General features: G+C 37.8%; 2 protein-coding genes across 2 annotated transcripts; both read right to left on the minus strand.

Annotated features, from left to right (window-relative positions):
- Positions 1-11,662: 11,662 nt before the first annotated feature.
- On the minus strand, positions 11,663-12,939 carry LOC131234660 (mitogen-activated protein kinase kinase kinase NPK1-like). Its single transcript, XM_058231581.1, has 5 exons — positions 12,673-12,939; positions 12,454-12,554; positions 12,072-12,111; positions 11,814-11,879; positions 11,663-11,716 (listed from the first exon to the last, which is right to left on the minus strand). The coding sequence occupies exons 1-5, from the start codon at positions 12,886-12,888 to the stop codon at positions 11,663-11,665; spliced, it is 477 nt and encodes a 158-aa protein (XP_058087564.1). The 5' UTR covers positions 12,889-12,939.
- A 1,999-nt stretch (positions 12,940-14,938) lies between these two features.
- LOC131234661 (DNA topoisomerase 6 subunit B-like) lies at positions 14,939-15,360 on the minus strand. Its single transcript, XM_058231582.1, has 2 exons — positions 15,340-15,360; positions 14,939-15,233 (listed from the first exon to the last, which is right to left on the minus strand). The coding sequence occupies exons 1-2, from the start codon at positions 15,345-15,347 to the stop codon at positions 14,939-14,941; spliced, it is 303 nt and encodes a 100-aa protein (XP_058087565.1). The 5' UTR covers positions 15,348-15,360.
- Positions 15,361-25,847: the final 10,487 nt, after the last annotated feature.

The raw sequence follows: 25,847 nt of genomic DNA on the forward strand, positions 1-25,847 counted from the left end.
GTCTGACTTTGGATTAGGTAGGGCTAAAACTATTCTCTCTCACTCCTTAGTCTAGGTTTCATGTCCTATAACTTATGTTAGTCTAGATTTTTGTCCTAAAACTTATGTTAACAGCTTCTCTCTCTCTCTCTCTCTCTCTCTCTCTCTCTCTCTATGTTTGTATCTATCAACAAAGATCTGTTTTGATGTAGTCGCCAGAACCTTCTAGCCAAGGTGTTGCTCCTGCTGAATATATTACATTTTTGGTTGAGTTGTTTTGTTTTTTCATTTTTCTTTTTGGAATTGTAATTAAATTGTTCTTGGCCTTTCCTTCTCCATCATCCTTCAACTATTGAGCATCCTTAGTGGCATATATATTTTGGATTTTTGCAGGCTGCTGATATAAATTGGTATAAATGTGTTCACTTGGTCATCATATTTGTAGTGTATGAGTTCCTATCATACCTTTTAGTGTTATAAGCCTTAGGCTCCATTTGGTCATCACATCAATCTTTATGAATATAATTTTTCTCAAACCAAATGGAGCTTAAGCCCTTTTTTAACTCCGCCAATGCAACTTCTTGCATTGCCAGTCCCAAGCTTGGGTAAAGGAGGGAGAAGGACGTAGTGAGCTTAAGCCCTTTCTGAAACTTGCTGCTCATCTTGCCTTGGCACTGAAAGGTAAGTTGGCTTCTCCTTGCTTCTTGCATTCTTAATACTACTGTCCCTTAAAACATACTAAAGACCAAACATGACAAATGAGTAATCATCAATTAATTCAATCATCTCACAGCATATGCATGTAGGGAAAAACAAATGAAAGCCCGTTGATACCTCCTTGGGTATTATTGTAAACATTTTTGTCCTTGTTTATTTCAAGAAGAACCTCTCAAACATGACCCACTTCATGCTTACGGATCCTTTAGATACTTGTTTCAATTTAGTAATGGTGTATGACATTATATCTAGCTCCAGTTGTTAATATCTCTGTTGGCTATCTCTCCTAGCTCTGTTGACATATGGAGTGTTGGATGTACTATTTGCTGGCTATCTCTCCTAGCTCTGCTGACATATGGAGTGTTGGATGTACTGTTATCGAGATGGCTACAGGAAAACCTCCCTGGAGCCAGCAGTACAAAGAGGTTGTTTTCATTTGTTTGATTTCATTTCCTTCCATCGACTCTTCATGGCATTTGGATTTTTCAGATTAACTTTCAATGTTTTTTCCAAGTTGCTGCTTTGTTCTATATTGGGACAACAAAGTCACATCCACCCATCCCTGAGCATCTCTCGTTGGAGGCAAAGGATTTTCTTTTGAAAAGTTCACAAGTGTAAATACACACTTTTTTTTCTTTTCGTTTTCATTCTTTTTCTGCTGTGTTTTGGATAGAGTGTTGTTTGAGTTTATTCATTGCTTTTGATGGAAAAATCATATACGTTGCTGTCATTAACAACCCACACATCTGATTATTTATTTTTTAAATACAAATCAATCCAGTAATGGCCTGCTTGGTAGACACCTAAAATGAGACCATCTCATTTTCAACAGTTTGCAATTATGTGTTAACAGCCTTAGACATCCAAATTTGGCAAGGATTAGAATAATCTTGATAACCAACAGTCATGATCTCTAAGGCCGAAACTAACAACACATTTTGGTAGCGAACCAAGCTTGAGGCCATCTGCTTCCGAATTACTACAGGTGAGATTGCGAGCTTTAAAAAAAATAATAATAATAATAAATCTTCCTTGTAGAGCTTTAGAGTGATCAGCAGTGACAAATTATCCAATCTCAAATTCAGTCGAGTTGCAGCTTTCCTTTTTTATTGTTGAATAGCCGAATCACATAATAATTGAGTTTTTTGCCTATTAAATTTGTAACCTGGATGCAGCATCCCTTTATCACTGGAGAGTATAAGGATCCTCATCCAATATTTCGCTCGCTCTTCTCTGGTCAGTGTCACTATTTCTAGTTACTTTTATTGTGCTGGCAAATGACAATTGATTGTGGTGTCCAAGTTTTCTTTTACTGATCTCAAATTCTTACTTTCATCAAGAACATTCTGCACATAAATTGCCATCTTCTGGATCAGAATTGGAGAACCTGTAAGTGTGCATCTTTTGATGTTTTGGTACAAAGTTGGAAAACTTACTGGATTGACTCGAGCACAACCCGTTTACTAGTTTGTACACTGATCCATACAAGGAAATTAGTATGATGTGCATAGGCTGCATTATGTTTCACTCCTGCCATAAATGCTAGTAGATAATTTTCACAATTTCAGTATTCAATTTGGTAACTACATTTGTTGTGAAATCTTTTACAATTAAATGCAGGCTGGATAGCACCTCTCTTTGGATTTCCCACATTTTTCACAACTAAGTCCCAAAAAATGCTCTGCAGGTTCTCTTTTGCAGCACTGAAAACGGGCGTATGTCTTTCGTTCGGCAATTAGAGCCAGACTGGCATGTTGATACAAATCTTGAGATAGTCTCTCAGCTAGCCGTATGTCTCTAGTGTGGCCCATCATTTTTATTTTACTTCATCATGCTTCCTGATGCATATCTTGTCAACTTCTAACTTTCTGCAATATGTGCTGCCACATCAATTCGCTCATCGATTCCAACTTCACATCTAGCCCATTAGTTCTAACAATGTGGCATCCAACGTGTTTGGCCGACAAGTCTCGGAGCAGCATTTTCTACGCTTGATCACCATCAAGAATGATTTCTAGTTTTCACACGTGGCTGATGCTCAGAATCGAACTTGAAAGGCAGCCTACTTATGCCGCCATTTTGTTCAACATTAATATTAAATTGTATGTAATATTCTTGGTTTTTAAATATAAAAACAAATGTACAAATTTTTATCGCACATTTGGAAATAATGAAAATACTTCATTCTTATGAGTTGACCTTTGGTAATATTAAGAACGGTTTAAAACCAGTTCTAAAATTTCAATCGTATCCAATGTTCAAATGGACCACACCCCATGAAAATTTTGAAATGAACTTCTCATGTTAATCATTTCTTAGGGGCCACAGAAGTTTTGGATCAAGCTTATAATTGTGTTTTCTATTAATCCATGTTTATATGATCTCATGAATAGGTTTGATAACAAACAAACATCACTATTGGGCCCACTATGGTTTCAATGGTAGAAATCATTATGCCCACTGTTTCCCGTGGTATGATCTACTTGATCTTTTGATATGCTTCAATTTGGGGCTAAACCGCTAAAATTAGATGGAAAAACGGATGGACGTCGTGGATATACTACATACATTAAATGTGGGCCCAACTGAGTTTACTTAGTGCAATGGGAGCATACTGACTAACTCAATATATAATCCAATTACGCTTGCTACGCCCCACAATGATATTTTATTTGTAATACATCATGTTCATCGGATTATGTAATACCCCTCTGTTTTCATCGGAATATGTATAAATGCCCACACCCTCTCTCTCTCTCTCTCTCTCTCTCTCTCTCTCTCTCTCTCTCTCTCTCATAAAAAAAAGTTATTTTGTTTTTTTTAAAATTTTTTTTTTAATACATCAAAAGCCCTCTTCTTCTCCATACCCCTAATCTTTGCTATCTCCAAACCCTAACCTTCCTCTTCTCCAAACTTTCGCAATCGCCTGTCGTGCCTCCATTGCAAGCAGAGTAACATTGTTGTCCTACTTTCTACTCCAAACCCTAACCCATCAACCACCGACGATGTCCATAGTCTTCCCCATCTGCGGTAGCAGCAGATCTCACCCCAATGCATGGCCACCCAACCTCCATCAACAACAACTACCATCACAAGAGGTTGCTCGTCCCTTATTGTCAACAATAGCTACCATCAAATCGAAGGTACTCTCTCTCGATCTCGCTTCCTTCATCTCTATCTATCTCACTTCCCCTTTTGATTATCAAAATTTGGGCAGCATCCATGGCAGCGGCAGCCATATCCGCTGCTGTCCATGGCCACTGACATCTGCTGGTTAGTTGTTTGAAGAAATACTTCAACCAATAACGTGTACCACTATTATACATTTAATGTCTCTGTTTCTTTCATACTTTTTTGGCCCATCCATGAGTGGACTAACCTGATATATGGGAGGGGAACAATCAACATTGGTCCACCTCATTAGAGGCAGTGATCCCACACATATACCACTTTAGACCATGTGTTTGTGCGGATAGGGTATTCCTCCGTTGTTTATTCACTTCGATGATAAAAAAACTGTTAATATGCTGGCCCTCAACCTGGATGGCTAATGATATGGAAATCCCCATATTGGAAGGTCGCAACTATTGAATATTTGATCTTTTACTAGAATGTGAACTTTGGTGTCTTTATTTTCTTAATTACATATTTGTTGGGCAACCTATTGAAGTGTTTGGATTTTTCTGTTTTTGTTATTTTTTGGTGGATGGTCCACCAGAGTGGGACCCATCATATCAATGGGTGGGATAACTAAACTATTGATTTCACTTGTACAAACCAAAACCTTAAAGGATGCTACTAGAACATCCAAAATAAGTATTGTTATAATGCCTTGTTGATTAAAAAGAAGCGAAAATTTTAAAGCCACCCAAATTCTGCCCAAACCATGACATTAAATTTTTCCTTGAATGTTGAGATCAAATCATAAATAGAATAGTGTTTTTCATAATAATGAAACGGTCTTCACTACATATCAGCTTGAGTGAGTGTGTTTTGGGAATTCATGAATAGGACATTTTTTTCCTTTTTCTTTTTTGTTTTGTAATAATGAGGAATGGTAACTTTTCCATATCCATGCATTAATGTCCCATAGTGGAGGATTACTATGAATACCTAGGTGGATCTCTTTTATGGAATGTCATATTCAGCCAATGATGAGATTGTGTGCTTCAAAGACCTTATGAGCATTCTAAATGTGGTATATTTGAAAAGTACTTCACATAGTGCTTCTTTTCTAGGACATTCTGCATACCGTCGCCTTCTTTACTATGATATGAATAGTAAGAAACATCATTATTAATTCTTTTGCCATTTCCTTATGATTAGACTGCATGTTGGCTATTTAAATCAAACATTGCTCAGATTTGTTGAAGAAATGAATGGCTATTTAAATCAAATTTATTTTTCTTTAAGAACTATTATTGCTCCTTATGTTCAATTTTTGTTTTCTCGTGACACTTCTTTGCAGGTTCATCAAAATAATTTTTGCCCGAAATGTGTATATATGTTGTTGTAATGTTGAGACGCATGATGGAAGCGTCTTGCATTGATGGGATGTACATGATGAAAGTACCAGACGTTTTAAATCTACTAACATTGATGCCTCAATTGGTTGCAGATGTGCATTCTGTATGATGGCTAAGCAGGTAGAAGATAAAATCCGAGAATCTTTTACATTACTCGAATATATTCAATGCAGGTGCAGATGTAAGAAAATCTACTAGCATTGATGCCTCAATTGGTTATTAGATCCTTTCGGCCTAGACTTTTCCATTGTTTAAACAATCACTTGTAATATTACCGCACATCACAGGGAGTGTGCGTGGGGACATGATTTTCTCATGATGGGCTCCGAATCTTTATATTTTTGTGGGAAATATTGCAAGAAGGTATTTCTTTGTTTGCTTAATGCTTACTTTTCGAGGTGTAGGTGACCATGGGGGTACCTTTAATTCATCATCTTTAGGTCTAGATGCTTCCCTCACCAGCATCATTCCAACACTCTCTCTGACGCTAATATGGGTTCTGCTGAATGCACTTTTTCCGCTGCTGGGGCTGTTGTCCTGTCACCGATCCTCGTTAATCTGCTAGACATTTTAAAGGTAGATGCTTCTTTTTAATTTCAATTTTGTTTCTGTTTCTATTGTAATTGTGGTGTTTGTGGAAAAACTCATTTGTTATTTTTCTCAAGTTTTGCTGTTATTTTTTTGGGGGGTATTTGTTCCCCTTCTTCAGGGACTTGCATTACCACAGAAGAATGCCTATTGAATCCAAATCAAAACCTAACAATAAGGAACAAATAGAGGATGAACTAAAGATGTATCTCGGGGTCAGAAAGGTTATTTGGTTGCCTCGAGGATTGTTTGGTATGTCTTACTGCTCATCGTACCCATATCTTTTAAGTCTATATTTGTGTACTTCTCTTGAAACTGCAGATTTTACTTGTGCTAATCTTCTAGTTATGATTTTGCATGTCGCCTTTGACATGGTGCTCATCAAATCCTGCAGAAATATATAGAAATGATGAATTTGCTTTTTCTTTTCCTTTCTGGAGGTGTGTGGGCGTATTATACATGTTTCTTTTAGTGGAGGCAATTGGAAGGACTCTGTTCGAGAAACAGGATGTCACTTCCTGTTGCATATTGTGTGCAAAGTTCTATGATGGGCCAAACTGATACTAGATGTTGAGTACAGGTGAACTCATAATACTCCTTCACAGCAAATTTCTGTTATGTATTGATGTACATAAATATGAGTGTATTTGTAAAAAATAATTTATGGGTCCTCTTTTCTTGGAGCTGGGAATTCCTCCTCAGGTGCACACATCATCCTCCAGATTTCACTACATTAGATTGCTCATGTTAATTGCTTTTTCTTTCCAACTTAGTCATCTTTTAGCTCTGCATCTTCCCCCTCGGGCCTTTAATACATTTAACTCATGTTATACCTTTGCTTTTTTAAAAAGTCAAATCAGCATTTTTCATTCATTCTTTGTCCTGAAAGGTTGCCTCATTGAGATCATAGTTCTAAAACTCACTGATTCGACTTGAAACTTGGCTGAGTCAACCTGACTTGGCAAGATTTTGAGACGAATCCTTTGAGACTGACTCGTCCTGGAGTCAAGAAGACTCGTAGAGTCGACTTTCAAACTCAGTCAACTCTATGCGACTTGCAGTGACTTGAGCTGAGTCACTCAGAATGTGAAACTGTAGTTCATAAAATTAGTAAATGGCTTGGTGCAAGATTCAAACTCACCACCTCTAAGGGTGAAGTGGTCCCCTCTACCACTAGACTCCACAAACCTTTACTGTTCAGCAGCAATTTCTGTCATTTCTATCATTTCAAATTCGTTGTCGGTTGAAGATCAGATATTTACTTTTGATTCTGTAGTCGATTCAGATTTTACCCAGGTTTGGAGCTCAGATCATACACAGTCAACTAAAGTTCTGCGCTTTATAAAAATTTAGACTATATTTAAATTTGAATTGGAATTTGTTTATGGATTCTTTTCTAGTAGGAAGATATTTTTTTATGCATGTCTACCATATATCTTGGTTGTTGTCTTGTTAGAAAAATAAAGGCACCACATGGAAATGTACATTGTTAGGAGTGAACTATGCTGAATTCTTTTTACTAGATTTGCATTATTTAAAATAATAATAATAATAATAATAATAATAAATCCATAACAAATTCTTTTTCTTTTTTTTTCTTTCTTTTTTTCCTTTCTTTCTTTTTTTTTTTTTTCTTTTTCTTTTCTATGGCAGATCTCTTCTTCACTTGTCAAAAGTTGCTTAGGATTCAGTTGGGATCTTTGAATGTTACAGGAAGATGTCTGCAAGTCACTGTTATGTTTTTAGCTGATAACCCACTACTTCTGCTGTCAATACTTTTGCGGCTGAACAGTCAAATATTCCTTCTTTGACTGTAGACTAGTTCACTATAAACACTGAATTCTTTTCTATTATGCCAGTTGTATATTCTGTTATGTATGTTTCTACAATTTTAAATAGATTTTCTGTAGTATCCTTTCGGGTAGGTGTTTCTTTTGAATATGCTTGTATGAGAGTAATTTCTTTTGTAATTGTTTTATGACATTGGAGAATGATGAATGGCTCTTGAGATGATCACTGGTTGTTACAACCTTCTAATATCAATCAACCAATCTGAAATCTGCAATTTTAAATTATCAATTCCTAGTTTTATATAGACTAAATACCTTGAAAAGTCATAAATAGAATAGATTAACAAATAGTACCGAGCACAGAGAACTTGAAAATTTTCAATGTCGTAATACATGTAGTTTATTTACCTTGTTCATGCAACCTTGTATTCTATATTCTGGAGTTAATAGTATACATGGTCTTTAAATTTCATTTTCTCTTCATTTTTATTTTTCTTCAAAAAAAATGAAAAAGAAAAGAAATACATCATCTCATGCAAGTCTTGCTGAAACTCAATCAGCCAACCTGGTTTTTGCTTGGGGCATGCAAGTATCTGACATCAGATGCTTGGATTTAATTGACTTGGATGCAATCTACCAACTCCATGAATTCCGAAGTTCAACTGTGATAATAGCTTGGGTTGCCAATGGGTGCACTAGTGTCAAAATGGATGTAGTGAGGCATAGTCCAATGGAGTACATTACAAATGCCACATCTAAGCTGATTGAAGACAAATTTTAAGTGTTCAAGGTCCGGACTTTGGAGCTATGCATCAAGCTGGAAAATTAATTCGTGACAAGATGAACTTCTAATGATAGGTTTTAGACCTTACAATTTATGTCCTTCATCTGGCCATTTGGTAGTGTTGAAGGAGCAGAATTGGAGGATTGTCCTTGACACAGCTATCAATTATTAGTTCTTGACTGTTGAGTGGTATTGGATCTATTAACGTTTCTCCACCTACACAGTCATAGAAGCTAAGAGCCCCAGTTCTAAGTTGCCTTAAGCTCAACAGCAGCAGCAGGTGTGCATTCTCTCCATTTTGCACTCCTATTTGTATTTTTGATGATTTTCTTTATCTTTTATGTGCTTTCCTAAGCTTTTTTAACCATTACTTGGCACAAGCATTTTATATGCTAGGCTAGGACAAGCCCCACAACCATCTGGTGATCCAGATAATCCATGGGGTCTTTCTCTTGTTGGATAGGCCACACCCAGAAAATTGCACGGATTGAACAATAATACCCATGTGATTTCTGGACTTTCACCTGTTGATGCTTGCAAATATTGTTTTCTATCATATGTTCTTAGGTCACCTAATCCAATGTTTAAGATTTCCTTGTAGTGAAATTTTAATATTGTGGCCCATTCATGGCAGGGTACGCCATCTGAGCAGATTCAATTACTCACTATTGTGCAATGATTGCCTTGAAGCTTTGAAGGTTAATCTCTTATTGCCTTGAAGCTCCGCTGCAACATCCAGTTGTATAATCTCTTATTGCCTTGAAGCTTCCCATTTCTCTGTTTCTGCATCAGACTATTAGTTAGCTTCTATATTTTGAGTTCTTGTTCACCTTGCAGGTTCGTAAGTTCAGTAAACACTGCAGAAGCTGTGACAAATGTGTGGATGGATTTGATCATCATTGCCAGGTATATAGTTAAATGCTCTTTGTATTTTTATTTTTTTATTACAGAAGAATTACTGCAGGTACAACCGAAGGTTAAGAGGATCCAGTAGTTTGTAATTTTCAGCACTTGAGAGGACTCTAGCTGAATCTTTTACACTTAACATATGTAACAACAATTGCCTTCAGAATAGTGAAACAGGACTGTGCTCATGTTTTATATTGGTTTGTTTACTCAGTATCTTAGCACATCAGACTTTGCAATGCGTGAGGAATTGGCCTTCATGCATCGCCATTCTAGCCGAGAAATTTGTTCCAGATCTTTCATGGTAAGTATAATTTCCCTGTGCAAGTTTTGGTCTGTATTGCTCGTCTTTTGAAATTTAATAAAATTTTGTTGTTTCCAATCAGGAAAAATCTCTCTTATAAGGCACCAGCCCACTCAGTTAGGAAATAGACATGGATACTCTCATTTCTTATTTCCATCTTTCTGATAACAGCTAAAGTGAGGAAGACATTTTATACAAATGTTCCTGATGAATACATGCAAGCTGTTGAAGATCTGGTTGTCCCAAGGACTGAATTTGGTAATGCATCAAAGAAAGAGCATTACCATGTGAATTTGAAAATAATAATCAATAGTTCATTCTTCAAATAACCTGAGTGGCATTGTCAGTGGACCAATCTGATGTTTTGGGCCCACCCAAGAAATGGAGGTCTCAAGCTTCTGTTCAGAGCTTGTAGATGCACTGCGGAAAGTAACATACCCCTGAATGAAAAAACCCGACAAAAGGACCGGTTTACATTCATCAATGGACAGTACTGTCTGGTTGCAGCGTGGGCCCAACCCTTGCCTCCTATCAAACCCCACAATCCCATTATGGAACAATGAAAGAAAAACATAGCATGTTATGTATACAACAAGGAAAATATGGACACTCTGGCTGCTAGATAGACGGTGTCCATCTCTTCACCAGGCATCATTGAATGCGTGTTCCATGATGTATCCCGTCATCCAGTAATTGGCCCGCAAATGGATGGTTAGGAACAAAATGTAACCAATGCTCCTGCAACAGCAAGAAGTCCGACAATCCAATGGCTGAGATGGTTAGATGGAATTAGATTGTTTCAGCTTGCCCATCCATGGTGAGACCCATCCCATGGATAATGTAATCTGTAAAATAAATAAATAAAAATCGTGTTGATCTCTGGAACTAAGATATTCCAGATGAGCATTGAATTGCTTGCTTTGGAGCTTTTATTCTTAGCTCCAAATGGCTATTATTATCTGGGTACATGAACCTTTTGTGCTGGAAATTTTGCTTCCTGAGCTTGTTCAATGTGAATTGTCCTTTTATTTATTTATTTATTGTTTTTTATTTTTTCACTTAAACAGGCACTGTTGTGGACAAAGCAATTTGCCATCCGCGAAACCACTGACTTCTACATGTGTTCACACGCAGGAATGATTGTAAGATTAGATATGGAGCTGACCTTTTCTGTTAAATTGTGGGAAGTCACCATCCATCCTGCCCTTGATTGATTGCATCACCCGGTTTTAAACCGTTTTTAATGTTGCCAACGGTCATTTAAATTTTGGAACGGTATTTTTCATTATTTACAAATGGCCAATAAAAGCTATACATTTGTTTTTATACTTAAAAACCAAAGAATATTATATACAATTTAAAATTAATATTGAACAAAATCGGGCGGCATAAAGAGCTGCCTTTCAAGTTAGTTCAGTTACAAACATCCACCGACCGTGAAAACTTGAAATCGTTCTTCAGTATTGATCCAAGCACGAAAAGTACTGCTCCAGACTTGTCGAACTAAATACGTTAGACGCCACATTGCTGGAACTAATGGGCCAGATGTGAAGTTGGAATCTGATGAACCGCTGATGTGGCAGCACATATTGCAGAAAGTCAGAAGTTGACAAGATATGCATAAGGAAGCATGATGAAGTAAAATAAGATTGATGGGCCACACTAGAGACATACGGCTAGCTGAGAGACTATCTCAAGATTTGTATCAACATGCCAGTCTGGCTCTAATTGCCGAACGAAAGACATACGCCCGTTTTCAGTGCTGCAAAAGAGAACCTGCAGAGCATTTTTCGGGATTTGAAAAATGTGGGAAATCTAAAGAGATAGGTGTTATCCAACCTGCATTTAATTGTAAAAGATTTCACAACAAATGTAGTTACCAAGTTGAATACTAAAATTTTGAAAATTATCTACTAGCATTTATGGCAGGAGTGAAGCATAATGCAGCCTGTGCACAGTATACTAATTTCCTTATATGCAACAACCCATAAAAAGTAGTAAATGTGTTGTGCTTGAGTCAATCCAGTAAGTTTTCCGACTTTGTACCAAAACATCAAAATATACACACTTACAGGTTCTCCAATTCTGATCCAGAAGATGGCACTTTATGTGCAGAATGTTCCTGATGAAAGTAAGAATTTGAGCTCAGTAAAAGAAAACTTGGAAACCACAATCAATTGTCATTTGACAGCACAACAAAAGTAACTAGAAATAGTGACACTGACCAGAGAAGAGGAGCAGAATATTGGATGAGGATCCTTATATTCTCCAGTGACAAAGGGATGCTGCATCTAGGTTACAAAATTAATAGGCAAAAAACTCTAAATTATTATGTGATTTGGCTATTCAACAATAAAAAAGGAAAGCTGCAACTCGATTGAATTTGAGATTGGATAATTAGTCACTACTTATCACTCTAAAGCTCTACAAGGAAGATTTATTATTATTATTATTTTTTTTAAAGCTCGCAATCTCACCTGTAGTAATTCGGAAGCAGATGGCCTCAAGCTTGGTTCACTACTAAAATGTGCTGTTAGTTTCAGCCTTTAGAGATCATGACTGTTGGTTATCAAGATTATTTTAATCCTTGCCAAATTTAGATCTCTAAGGCTCTTAACACATAATTGCAAACAGATGAAAATGAGATGGTCTCATTTTAGGTGTCTACCAAATAGGCCCTTACTGGATTGATTTTGTATTTAAAAAATAAATAATCAGATGTGTGGGTTGTTAATGACAGCAACATAAATGATTTTTCCATCAAAAGCAATGAACACGCTCAAACAACACTCTATCCAAAACACGGGGCAGAAAAAAAAATGAAAACTAAAAGAAAAGAAAAAAAAAGTGTGTATTTACTCTTGTAAACATTTCAAAAGAAAATCCTTAGTCTCCAACAAGAGGTGCTCAGGGATGGGTGGATGTGACTTTGTTGTCCCAATATAGAATAGAGCAGCAACCTAGAAAAAGTTAATCTGAAAAATCCAAATGCCATGAAGAGTCGATGAAAGGAAATGAAATCAAACAAATGAAAACAATTTTTTTTTTTTTTTTTTTTTTTTTTTTTTTAAAGTGTACCTCTTTGTACTGCTGGGTCCAGGGAGGTTTTCCTGTAGCCATCTCGATAACAATACATCCAACAGAGATAGGAGAGAACCAGCAGACACTACATCCAACACTCCATATGTCAGCAGAGCTAGGAGAGAGCCATCGGAGACATAAACAACTGGAGGTAGATACAATGTCATACACCATTACGGAATTGAAACAGGTATCTAAAGGATCCGTGAGCATGAAGTGGAGGTAGATAGCCAGCAGAGATATAAACAACTAGAGGTAGATATAATTACCTCTGACTGAGCTGTCCTTAGGTTTAATTTGTTTTTCCCTAAATGCATGTGCTGTGAGATGATTGAATTAATTGATGATTACTCATTTGTCATGTTTGGTCTGTAGTATGTTTTAAGGGACAGCAGTATTAAGAATGCAAGCAGCAAGGAGAAGCCAACTTACCTTTTAGTGCCAAGGCGAGATGAGCAGCAAGTTTCAGAAAGGGCTTAAGCTCATTTTCCCTCCTCCTTTACCCCGGCTTGGGACCGGCAATGCAAGAAGTTGCATTGGCGGAGTTAAAAAGGGCTTAAGCTCCATTTGGTTTGAGAAAAAAATTATATTCATAAAGATTGATGTGATGACCAAATGGAGCCTAAGGCTTATAACACTAAAAGGTATGATAGGAACTCTTACACTACAAATATGATGACCAAGTGAACACATTTATACCAAATTGTAGTTCAGCCTGCAAAAATCCAAAATATATATGCCACTAAGGATGCTCAATAGTTGAAGGATGATGGAGAAGGAAAGGCCAAGAACAATTTAATTACAATTCCAAAAAGAAAAATGAAAAAACAAAACAACTCAACCAAAAGTGCAATATTTTCAGCAGGAGCAACACCTTGGCTAGAAGGTTCTGGCGACAACATCCAGAAAACAGATCTTTGTTGATAGATACAAAGAGAGAGAGACAGAGAGAGAGAGAAGCTGTTAACATAAGTTTTAGGACAAAAATCTAGACTAACATAAGTTATAGGACATGAAACCTAGACTAAGGAATGAGAGAGAATAGTTAGCCCTACCTAATCCAAAGTCAGACCATATATTACAGTTCAACCTTAAATAACAGAAAAAACTGCACTACCGAGTTTGCTAGAATATAGTGTGATGGTATAACAAGGGTTGACAGCACTAAAATTACCTGTTGAGAAATTCGAACCGCTTCAGTTAGGGCCTGAACAATATCAAGAAAAATAGTTGTGTGTGAAACTAAATGAACCAAAAACAATGGACAAAATAAAAGAAAATAAGATCAATAGAGAGAATTCTCGCCATATTACCTCTAAAGCTTGATTAGAATGCCCAAAATGACTGTGCATGATGCCCAAGCACAATAAAGCAGTTTCATACCTTCCAACAGAATCATCAAGAGGGGAAGAAGATGTACCACCTTCTACTCCTTCTATCCCTGCACTTTAAGTGCAAAACTATAAATTAGAATCCTTCACTACTTTGCAATAGTTTAACACTTCAATCTATAAAGACTCCTAATATTAGATACCAATGATAGAATTAACGTAACACAAGCAAAATTATTGTTGACAAAATTAGTATGAACATATACTTGCATATAGTCTAGTTTTAAAAAGAAAAAACGCTTCCCAAAGCAAAGATGCAATGCACATGAGAACTAGTAATGCCAAACAATTTTATACATGTAGCATGAAATTCATAAACTTGAACCAAATATGGATAGTAATTGAATCAGAAGATGGAACATGATATTGAAGGAGTTAGTCTTTGTGATTGATTTTTATAATGGATTCAACTCAAGAAATCTTATCACATTATAGATCAACAAATTAACTTGGGAGAACTCAAACGACATTATTCCACCCCAATGCATATTTGATTTAATGGGTTGGTGACTTAAACTGACCCACAAACTGTTAACAAATCAACTTAATTCATTGAGAGGTATTATACAAAATGCTCAGACTGAGTATAGTAGTACCATTGGTGTTTGCAGTCAGTGGTGGTTGAATATGTTGCCAGATAAATGGACATCTTTCATTTTTGTTCCCAAGATTGGATAACACAGAACGTTCTGCTGTATAAATAATGTCAATGGATACATAAGATGAGTGCATTTCATTACATTGTAAAATCATGCAATCCACCAAAGTATGAAAATTGGTCATTATAGCAATGGGCGATACTAGAAGAGTTGCAACTTCCATAAAGCATCAGATGGGTCTTTCTAAAATAAATTGAATGCAGACCTGTTGTTTCATAAAATCAGCCCAGATGCCATAACAACAGCTGCAGAGTGAGTTCCATTCAAATGACTCCTCGAGTGAAAGAGGGGTTGCAAACGTGAATACATGCCTATTAAACGCTCTGCATAGGATTTGCCAATGTTCACAAATTCATGCTGGAGAAACTGCAGAAGGGTCTGTTTTGAAGTCTCTGCAGCAAGGCGTTTGATAAGCAGTAAATCAACAGCAGAGGGATGGTGCCTTGTTTCAATAGGAACTGGAGGCATTACATCTGTTCTTCGTGCAAACTGTATTGTAACATTTTTGCTGCGATAAACAAGAGAATGAAGGAAATTGGATACAAGACTTGCCAGTTGAGAAGGAAAAAAAGATAGCGGACAAAAATAATTCATGAGAGTCAAAGAGAACTTACTCTGGCATGTCTGAAACAAATCTAAAGGATAACTGGACTGACTCAACATACAGGGATGACCCACCTAATGAGAGGATCAGCCTGATTTCCAAGGCAGGCGATCTTCATGTTGGGGCCTATCTTTTTTGTAGTACTGATTTCCTACGCAAGTGGCTTTTGGCAGTAAATGTGGTACAACACCCTGTTTGTAACCTGTTTCTGTTTATCCAATGCATTTTCATGTAATTTACCTAAATGAGAGGAAATTTCAAAAAAAAAAAAAAAAAAACATTAGCACAATGCTACCAAATCAAAACCTTCAATCAAGTGAACCCAAGCATGTAGATGGTTGTTGCTCATCAAAGGAGCAAACATTCAAATTGGATGTGGACCATCGACCTTTTTCCTTTATGGCCCTCTTTTTTGTACATTTTGGCCCAATTGATGATAGGACCATATTGATTTTTGGGTCAGAGTATCATTTCGGGCAGACAGAATTGATGGCTTGGATGCATGTGCTCCAAGCTGGCATGTACGGCTGGATTTAAGATAAAATCCAATCTATTGTATATATATATATATATATATATATATATATATATATATATATATATATATATATATATATCATTTAATCATCTTACCATTCATTGAATTGAAAATTACCATTCATTGAATTGAAAATTGAATATTTGGATGCTTTACAATCTGGAAGCTGCCCATATATAACTTTTCTCCTGCATACACGGGCCCTTGAATTCCTGCTATTCCCCGAAGTACACATTATATAAAGATAAATAAATAAATAAATTATAAAAGCCTACAATCCACTTAAATTTGAATATATATGGGTATCATCTTGAAATATCATCATGATTCTGATGTAGTTCTTGCTTTTATGATTCTAATCATGCGATCCATGTCTCATGGAAAGTGGACAGTTGTAACAAAATAACCCCATTCGACTGGATGTTGCAACGGAGCTTCATGGCAATAAGCTAACAAATGCACGACTGCATCTTTCATAAGAGAGGAAATGCGGGGAGAGGGATGTTGCAGGGAGAGGGAGATCAGGAGAGGGAGATCGAGAGAGGGAGGGAGAGTGAGAGAGAGATAGAGAGTGAGAGAGAGAGAGAGAGAGAGAGAGAGAGAGAGAGAGAGAGAGAGAGAGAGTCGAGATCGGAAGAGGGAGGGGAAGATCGAGAGAGAGAGAGAGACTTTCGGTAGGTTATTGCAGGGAGGAGAGAAGAGGGGAGAAGGGATTGAGATTGCAAGAGAGGGAGATTGAGAGGGAGAGGGAGAGGGAGATCGAGAGAGGGAGAAGGAGACGGCTGGATGTGAAATGAGGGTTTGGGGGATTTTGGCGTAAGAAAAGGATGGTAATGATTCGGTAGGTTGCGGCAGATATAGAGCAGTGTGCCTCTTGAGCCTTGTGGGGTCCACTGAGAGGTTTTTAATCGAATCCATTCTGTTCGTCTATTTCAAAATAAAAAAAAAAAAAAAAAAAAGAAAACTAAGAAGATCCAACACTCAATTGGGACACACCAACAAAACAGTGTAAATAACGATATAGAGTTGGAACACAACAACCTATTGGAGTACGGTTCATAACCATTTTCACTTGTACAGGCACTGTTGTGGACAAAGCAATTTGCCACCCGCAAAACCACGACCACGACTTCTACATGTGTTCACACGCAGAAATGATTATAAGATTTGATATGGAGCTGACCTTTGTGTTAAATTGTGGGAAGTCACCATCAATCCTGCCCTTGATTGATTGCATCACCCGGGCTTTTTATTGTGCTCATATCCATAGACAAGCAGAAAGAATTGGTCCACAATCAATCAAGGTGGGTGTGGATTGCTTACTCTTGCATTGTCTTTTCCTTTAAACAGGGAACAACGCGCCCTACTCACTACCATGTTTTGCTGGATGAGATTGGCTTCTCCCCTGATGATTTTCAGGAGCTTGTGCATTCATTGTCCTATGTGTAAGTAGCCTTTCCCTCCACCTCTTTTGTATACAGTGACTTTATTTATGTCCTTATAATGTATGGGTAAATGCTGAAAATATTCATGGTATTGCTCTGCATCTGTTCAGATATCAGAGGAGCACAACTGCAATATCAATTGGTGAGTACCGTGTTTCTGTTATGTGGTAATTGCCTATTTTATGTTATGAGGGGTTTTCACTACTATCTCCCTGTCAAAGGACTCTTTTGAGTTTTAGGGCTGCAACTTGGGATCAACCCAAACATGAAAAAGGGTTGGGGCTGGGTTGTTGGGTTCTTCGTTTGGGTTAGGGTTGGATAACTCCAAAATGATTTGAAATCTGGTTGGGGATTGGCTTTAGCAAATTCAGGATGGGTTAGGTCTGGTGGGGAATAGTACTGTCTCATAGGTTTAAGCATAGGAATTCAGATTGGGATTGCATTAGGCAACCTAGGTTGGAATTCAGATCGGGTCGGGTTGGGGGTCGACCCTCAACCTGGCCCAACTATGTTGGTTGGACCCAGCCATGGATGGGTAATTTCCCGAATGTCTGGCAATTAATGTTTTTTCCCCTTTTCTTCGTGGTTTATCTGATGTTTGGGTAGGTAAGCCGGCGACATTTGCATCCTAACGTCTAACAACTAATGAATGTTCGTTGCAACCATGCTTGATAGCTCTTAAGTCGTTGAAACCAGTAACACTCTGTTGGTAGTTGCAAGAGATGTATAAATCTTAATATACTCTAAAGCTTTCTAGTTCATTGCAATGAACTTTGTCTTGGTTTATCACACCCGAGCACGGACATGAGGCTGTGTACTTAGTGAATCCGGACTGCTCATCTGGTGGTAACCAGTGTGGATGGTGTAATTTAGTGAAACTATGATTATTGGACTATCTTGTTCATCCAATTGATGTTGATGTTTTGATTGTGACCTATTGATTATTTTGTCTTAATTTGAAGGCCTGCTGGTTCAATCTTGATGGTTTTTTAGGGGTCTTTTTGGGAGCCTAGATTTCTACTCTGTAATTCAAATGTGGCTATGCATATTATTTATCTCCGTTCTCTGCGTTAGTGTGCGTTAAGTGGTTGGATCCTCAATGTGCATCCTAACATAGGCATTGTTTTGCCTAGGATGATATGCAACATTACAAGTGATCCTCTAGTTTTAGTTGTTGAATAGTCACTCTTTTGTGTGTTTAGTTTTTGAATCTTTATGTTGTTTTTTGGCTAATCAAATTTCTTACTTTGTTTTGATTTTAATAGTTACAATGCAAGTCCAAAAAGAAGCTCTCCCTAATATGCAATGCAAAGACAAGTTCCTCTTTTAGATTGTCATTGCAGGTCATGGCACAACCACAAAGGACCTTGTGTTTTCTCTAGGAGTGGAGCACATCATGGAGGATTTTTTTATTTATTTTTAATGTATTCGGGTCATTGTAAACTTATTGTTGTAAATATATATAATTTTTATTATAAAGTTGTACCATATTTGTTTTATATTGATTTTTAATTGTACCTAATATTTCTTTTGGTTTTAGATATAAAAACAGATGTACAGCTTTTATTAGCCATTCCTAAATAATGAAAAATACCATTCCTAAAATAACATTTAGCAGTTCCTAAAATAACATTTGGCAGCATTAAGAGCCATTCCTAAAATTTGATAATTGGCCGTTGGCAACATTAAGAAGGGTTTAAAACCTTTACTAAAATCTCATTTATAAAAAGTTAAAACCTTAGGAACGGTTTAAAACCGTTCCTAAAATTTCGTTCTTAAAAAGCGATCGTTAGCACTAGAACGGTTTAAAACTGTTTTGCAACGTCTCTTTTATAGACGTATTTTAGAGTGCTTAAGGGGGTTTAGGAACGGTTTAAAACCGTTCCTAAATGACGATTTTGGTCTGGCCTAGAAACCAGAGGATATGTATAATATAATCATTACCTGCTAATATATGGTCATTACTCATATATATTTATACGGGGAATAGAAAATCAAACCCCCTCTTAGTCCTTTGAGAAGGGGATCCATATGATCCTCCACCGGGAGGATATGTATACCCTATGAGTTTGTACGGTTGGATATTATTTTTGAGTGATCAATCCGATTGATGGAAGACAAGTTGGATGAATCATTGAACAAACGTTAACATGATTGGAAGATGTTAGATGATTAGATTTTGTCCATTTCTCTATTCATTTTGTGCCGTTGCTGCATTTCCTTTTTTTTTTTTTTTTTTTTGTGTGGCACAAAATGGACGGTTTTGAGTAATTTGATCTTAAAATTTATTAATTCAGCTTGCCATGACGGGACTGAAACCTATTGGATGGTCCAGATGGCGATGTCGATGTCAATAAGTCTAAATTCAACTAAGGTGCATGGAAAGGTTACCATACAATTACCCACTATAACGTTAATCAATCAACAATGATATTTTAGCAAAATAGTAGATTGCCTTCTGTTTCTTTCCTGTATCATCATGCAGAGCGAGAACAGCCAATAACTTTCGACCACATGTATAATATCCTCACCTTTGAATTTGTATGATTGGAGATTATTGTTGAGTGATCCTGGCCGTTGGATGCATCATCCAACCACAAGAACTTAATTGGCCAGGGGTACATGCAATTCGCCTACTCCATTTACTGCTGTGTGCGCCCCACCTGTGTCATTGTTGGATGATTTTCCATTGATCATATGCCCCATCCATCAAAATCCAAGAGGTATGGGCCGTTGAGCTATACGACCTTGGTTTAAAAGTTTAGAGAGGTGGGACCCACCATGAATCACTTGGGACAAATCAGGCCACTTGGTTAATCCGTCGGGCGACACCATTGGAATGGATGCACAACTGATGGTCTGACTCTGGTATACTTGTGTGGTCCACCTAGGGAAGCGATCAGACTGATTTTAGGAAAGGGCGATCATCATGGTTGGGATTACTGTTTTGATGGTGCTGGTTTCTTCGTACAGGAGTGGCTTGTTTGCAGGAAAGATGGTAGGGTTCAGCAATTTGCAAGTCATGGTAATTAGCTTGCATGTGATCATTTTACTTGTACGGGTATCAGCTTGATCCAAAACTTTCGTGGCCCCAAAGAAGGTTTTAATGGTAACCGGTCAATCCCACTGTTTACCTTGAGCTTGGTTCTGCCTATTTTTGGGCTCGTCTCTTGAAATTAGCTGGTGAAACCGATGAACCAAGTGAATATAACATAGACATCATGGTGGGCCCACAGACTCAGGGCTACAGAAGCCCCAACAGCTGGCGGCTGCATGCAATCCATGTCCCATTCGTAGGATGTCAACAGGCGCTAGGGCTGGGCCATCTGTCCAAACTCAACCTGCATTTTTGAACGAAGGCTTATGTTAGGACTCGCGGAAGCACACTAAGCCGAATCAAATAAAGTAATTATAATAGCATAAACAAATCTAACAAAGAATACTTCGAATTTTGGTAGAGAAATCCATGCAGGAAAAAACCACAGCACAAAGATGATGCACTATGAATAATAAAGTTGTAAGAGATAGAACCTCACCAATCAAAGCCCAAAGAAAAAAATCCTAGCATTTTCTTTCTCCAAAATCCTTTCAAACCCTTGAGCATATCTAGCCTACACCCTAATCCCGGTTACACCCATCTATTAAAGGTAAAATGGAAATAGAAATAAATCGCATAAAAACATGCAAAATTGTGCAATACGTTAACCTGTCAATTTGACTAGTCGAGACGCATCGATCGGTTAAGTTGACCTCTTAACGTGTCGAAAACTCCAAAAACAATCCAGAGAGTTTTGGAAAAAAAAAAAAACCAAATATTTTGATGGCCCTAGTTTCAAGATAGATTTGAGGTATTAAATTTTCAACAATTTCTACCATGACTCTAATCTTCATGTCGAAACACGTCATGTTCGATCCTCCATCTGTACTTCCTTTCCATCATAGCTCAACAATCATTGCTTTTCATGCACACTCCATTTTCACTCTATCTTTGTTAGTGTCAAGACGTATTCTTGCGTACTTTTAATATATCGAAGTAGCCATTTCACTACCTCTTAATGTTACTTATTGGAGCAAGACATGTATCTGATAACAACACTCATTGCATGTGAAATATTTGGTATCGTACAAACCATGGCATGCATCAAGTTGCCAACCACACTTGAACAAGGCACACGAGACATAACCTTCTTCATGTTGCAACATGCCATATTCGATCTTTCATCACTACTTCTCCATCATAGCTCAACAATCATCGCTTCTCATGCACACTCCATCTTCACTTTATCTTTATCAGCGTTAAGACGTAGTCTTGCACACTTCTAATATATCGAAATATTTGGTCTCGTATAAATCATGACTTACATCAAGCTGTCAACCGCACTTGAATAAGGCACACAAGACATAACCTTCTTTTTACCATCAGTTTCAGGACACTGTTCAGAAGAAAACCGAAAATAAACTGTGTGGGGAACACTAACCGGCTTTGCCTTGTCCATCCCAAACTTCACCAATACATTCTTAATGTATTCAGAGTGAGATAACCATAACAGCTCCTCTTCGTGTCTCCGAGTATGTCAATGCTGAGAACTCTCTTTGTAGCCCATAGATCTTTCATCTCAAATGTCTCTGTGAGTTAGCCCTTTAATATGTCGATCTTAGACATGCTATAATTAGCAATAAGCATGTCATTGACATACAATACCGGGATAATGAACTTCTCATCACTCAAGGTCTTGTAATAGGCACAATGATCATATTCAATTATGATAAACATCTAACTCATCATGAAATAATCAAACTTTTTTTACCACTGTCTAGGCAATTGTTTCAAACTGTACAACGACTCTTTGACCTACAAACATTGTTCACTAGCCCTTTTATTTTAAAGCCTTCTAGTTGTTTTATGTAGATCTAATTTTTCAATTTCCCATGCAGGAAGCCAGTCTTCACATACATTTATTCTATCTCGAGATCGTATTGGACAACTAGCTTCACACGAATCTGATAGATACTTGCTTCACAACCGGTGCGGATATCTTAATGAAGTTGACACCTTCTCTCTTAGAGTATCCCTTCGCTACCAACCTTGCATTGTACCTATCATGTTTTTTTTAAAGATCCACTTGTACCCGATTGCTTTTCAGCCAACGAGAAGCTCCACAAGCTCCAATGTCTCGTTCTTGTACAAGGAGTCTATCTCATCATCCATTACAGTTGTTTCACTTTTCGGCATCTGCCTCATCATCTGTAATGATGGCATATGTGATATTATAGTCATCTCTGTATCTCGCCCGTAACTTGCGATCCCGCGGCGGATTCCTTCTCATAGGTGGTTGCTCCACCTAGTCATGTACCTATGCATGTGTATCTCTATCATCCTGAGTATCATATGTGTCCACCTGAACATCCACAACTAACTTTTTCGGTTCCTTATGCACGTCCTTACCGAAAAAGGATCCTTCGTCGAATTTAACGTCACGATTAATGATGATTTCCCCTGTAACCAGGTCATACAGCTTGTACCCATTCACACCACCAACATAATCAACAAAGATGTACTTTTTGGCCCTTTGGTCTAGCTTATCTCTTTCAACTAATGGAATGTGAGAGTAAGCATCGCAACCAAATACTCATATCCCTAAGTAGTCTACTTCCTGACCACTCTATACTTCATCTAGAATTTTACAATTAATAGCCGCATAATGCCATCGATTCACTAAGTAGAAATCCATGTTAACGGCTTAGTCCACATTTCCTTACCCAATCTAACATTACTTATCATGCATCGGCCCCTCTCCAAGAGAGTCCGATTCATTCGCTTAGCCCCACCATTCTGCTCGAGTGTGTGGCGCACTGTATTATGCCTTATGATCCCTTCATCTTTACAAAAATGATGAATTCTCCAGAAGTGAATTCTCCACCATTATATGTCCTCAATACTTTTAACTTAACTATTTTTCCACCATCGCGCTTCTATAGTTTGAAGTTTGTGAAAATTTAGGATTTATTTTTCAGAAAATAAACTCACACCTTTCTAGAATAGTCGTTAATGAACGTAATGAACAGTGGAGACCTCCACCAGAAACTACACACGACAACCCCCATACATCAGAATGCACATAATCCATAACAACCTTACAAACATATTTTTCAAACTTAAAAGATAGCCTTGACTATTTACTATATATAAAATGCTCACATATACTAAAATCAATGCTTTAAAAAGCTGGGATCAAACAACAATTAGAAAATAACTTCATGCCCCGCTCGCTCATGTGGCTTAGGTGTGCATGCCACATATGTGTAGACGTGGAGTCCACTATAAATGTTGCAGCTCCACCTGATGAAGTGTTCCTGATTAACCTATAAAGGATACCATTCCTCTGTTCTTTCATGACTACAAGTGCCCCCTTTGAAACCGTAAGGACATGATCGAACCTGGTGAATTTGCACCCAAGTGCCACGAGTACACCCAAAGATATCGGACTCTTCCTTAACTCAGGAACATGTCTCACATCGGTCAAGATACGCTCCATGCCATCAAATATCTTGATGTGCACTGATCCAACACCAACCACATTACAGACATTGTCAATGCCCATAAACACTCGGCCATCATCACACTCACTGTAGTTGGTGAACCAACTCCTATGAGGGGTCTTGTGATACGAAGCCCCTATATCCAAAATCCATTCATCGTTGAAATATTCAGATTTTGATGCGATCAACACATCACTACCACTCACCTCCTCACTGATTCCGTAGAATTTGCCTCTTTGTAAGAACCCTCCGATTTCCCCTTTCTTGAATTAGGATTCTGACAATTCCAGCACTTTAACTTACCCTTGCCCTTGCCCTTAGATTTGGATCTTGATTGTGAAGATCCTCTATCTTACTCAGAATTTTTTCCCCTTGTAACTAGTGCATTTGTAGAAGCACATACATCACCACTTTTCTTTTTCATCGCCTTCGACTGAAGAGCTGAGATAATGGTCTCAATGTTAATGGTCATCTTACCAGTGTACAAGTGTCTTTGAATGACTCATACGATTCTGGAAGATAATTCAACATAATACATGCTTTATCTTCATCCTTCGATTTCCCTACTCCATTCCTGACGGACGCACTCAACCCATGAGTGTACTGGATTTCAATATCGGATGTTTTAATTCAGGTTCACCTCTAACTTTTACAATCTTATACAATGATCAGCTCCCACAAGAGACTTTTCGTAGTTTTCTATAGGCTCGCCATGAACCTCGGTCTTACATAAGAACCTACTAACATACAATCCCGTAGGAGGCTCCCATAAAAGACTTTAGTTAGTTTTCTATAAGATAACCAAAAACATCGGTCCTAATCCAAGGACCTACATTTACGCCCATCGGAGGCTCCCACGGAGACTAACACGTACGCTACCCATGTCTAGTGGCATACATAAGGACTTTGATTTAGGCCCTACAGAAGAACCTAGTTGATTTTGGCAATTCAAACTCTTACACTCAATCTTATGAAAGGAGTGAGTATATATGTACTCTTACACTTGAGAACTTACTTGTCGGATTGAGCCCCTCTTATAGCGCCTTCTCAGGTTGTTTGATCAATGCTTTGTCATGCTTTAATTAGCTACCTCGATCATAATGCCAATGCTTTACCAATTCTTTAGCTCCAAGATCAAACAACTTGCATGTGATGCTCCAATGTGGTGACCAAGGTGATGGGAGATTGGATAGAATCTCCTACGACTAATAGAAAGTTGTAAAGCCTAGGGAATTCTACTTAATAGACACTTTAAAGCTTGATAGATACTTAGGTTTGCCAAGAGAAGTAGTGTTTAAACTCTAGAGAGGGCTTGAGATAATGATCTTCTTGTAGAAGACCTTGGAATGCTCATTAGAGTGAAGAACCACTGAACCCATTCACATGAGACGTTGGCTTTCGGTTAGATAAATTGCGGTGCACAATCATTCGTATGCATAACATTTAACCCATCCGGTAGTTTTTTTTTTTTTTGGAGAAGGAGAATTTCATTGATTGAGAAAATAAACAAAGATCATATGGGCGAAGCCTAACAACAAAAAGGCTGACCTGCCTATCATATCGTATACAACTCCTATCTTTTTCTTCCTAATAGCACCTAACCCTGTTCTGACCAAAATAAAGGAACCTCTAGTAAGAGGGGGGAGATCAGAGAGAGCTGAGAGGGTCTTGGACTCCTGTGACGTGCTACTTCGCTTAGCCAAACCATCCGCTGGGCCGTTGACCTCTCTATGAATGAGGGCAAGGGAAAAGGACCCTTCGAACATCAACTTCTTGATTCTCATAATCTAATATTTCCATTTCCACACCACTATGGACTTCCCACTAATGCAATCAACCACCCATCTGGAATCCGATTCAACATACACTCTCTACAGCCCGTGTTGGGTGCATAAATCCAAACCGTCATGGAGAGCCCTAATTTCTGCTCTATTGTTAGAGGCTACTCCGTACCCTTTATGAAAAGTGAATATCATGCTGCCATTATGATCCTTA

The sequence above is a fragment of the Magnolia sinica genome, chromosome 19 (assembly GCF_029962835.1).
Source record: "Magnolia sinica isolate HGM2019 chromosome 19, MsV1, whole genome shotgun sequence".
In the NCBI taxonomy this organism is placed as follows: Eukaryota; Viridiplantae; Streptophyta; class Magnoliopsida; order Magnoliales; family Magnoliaceae; genus Magnolia; species Magnolia sinica.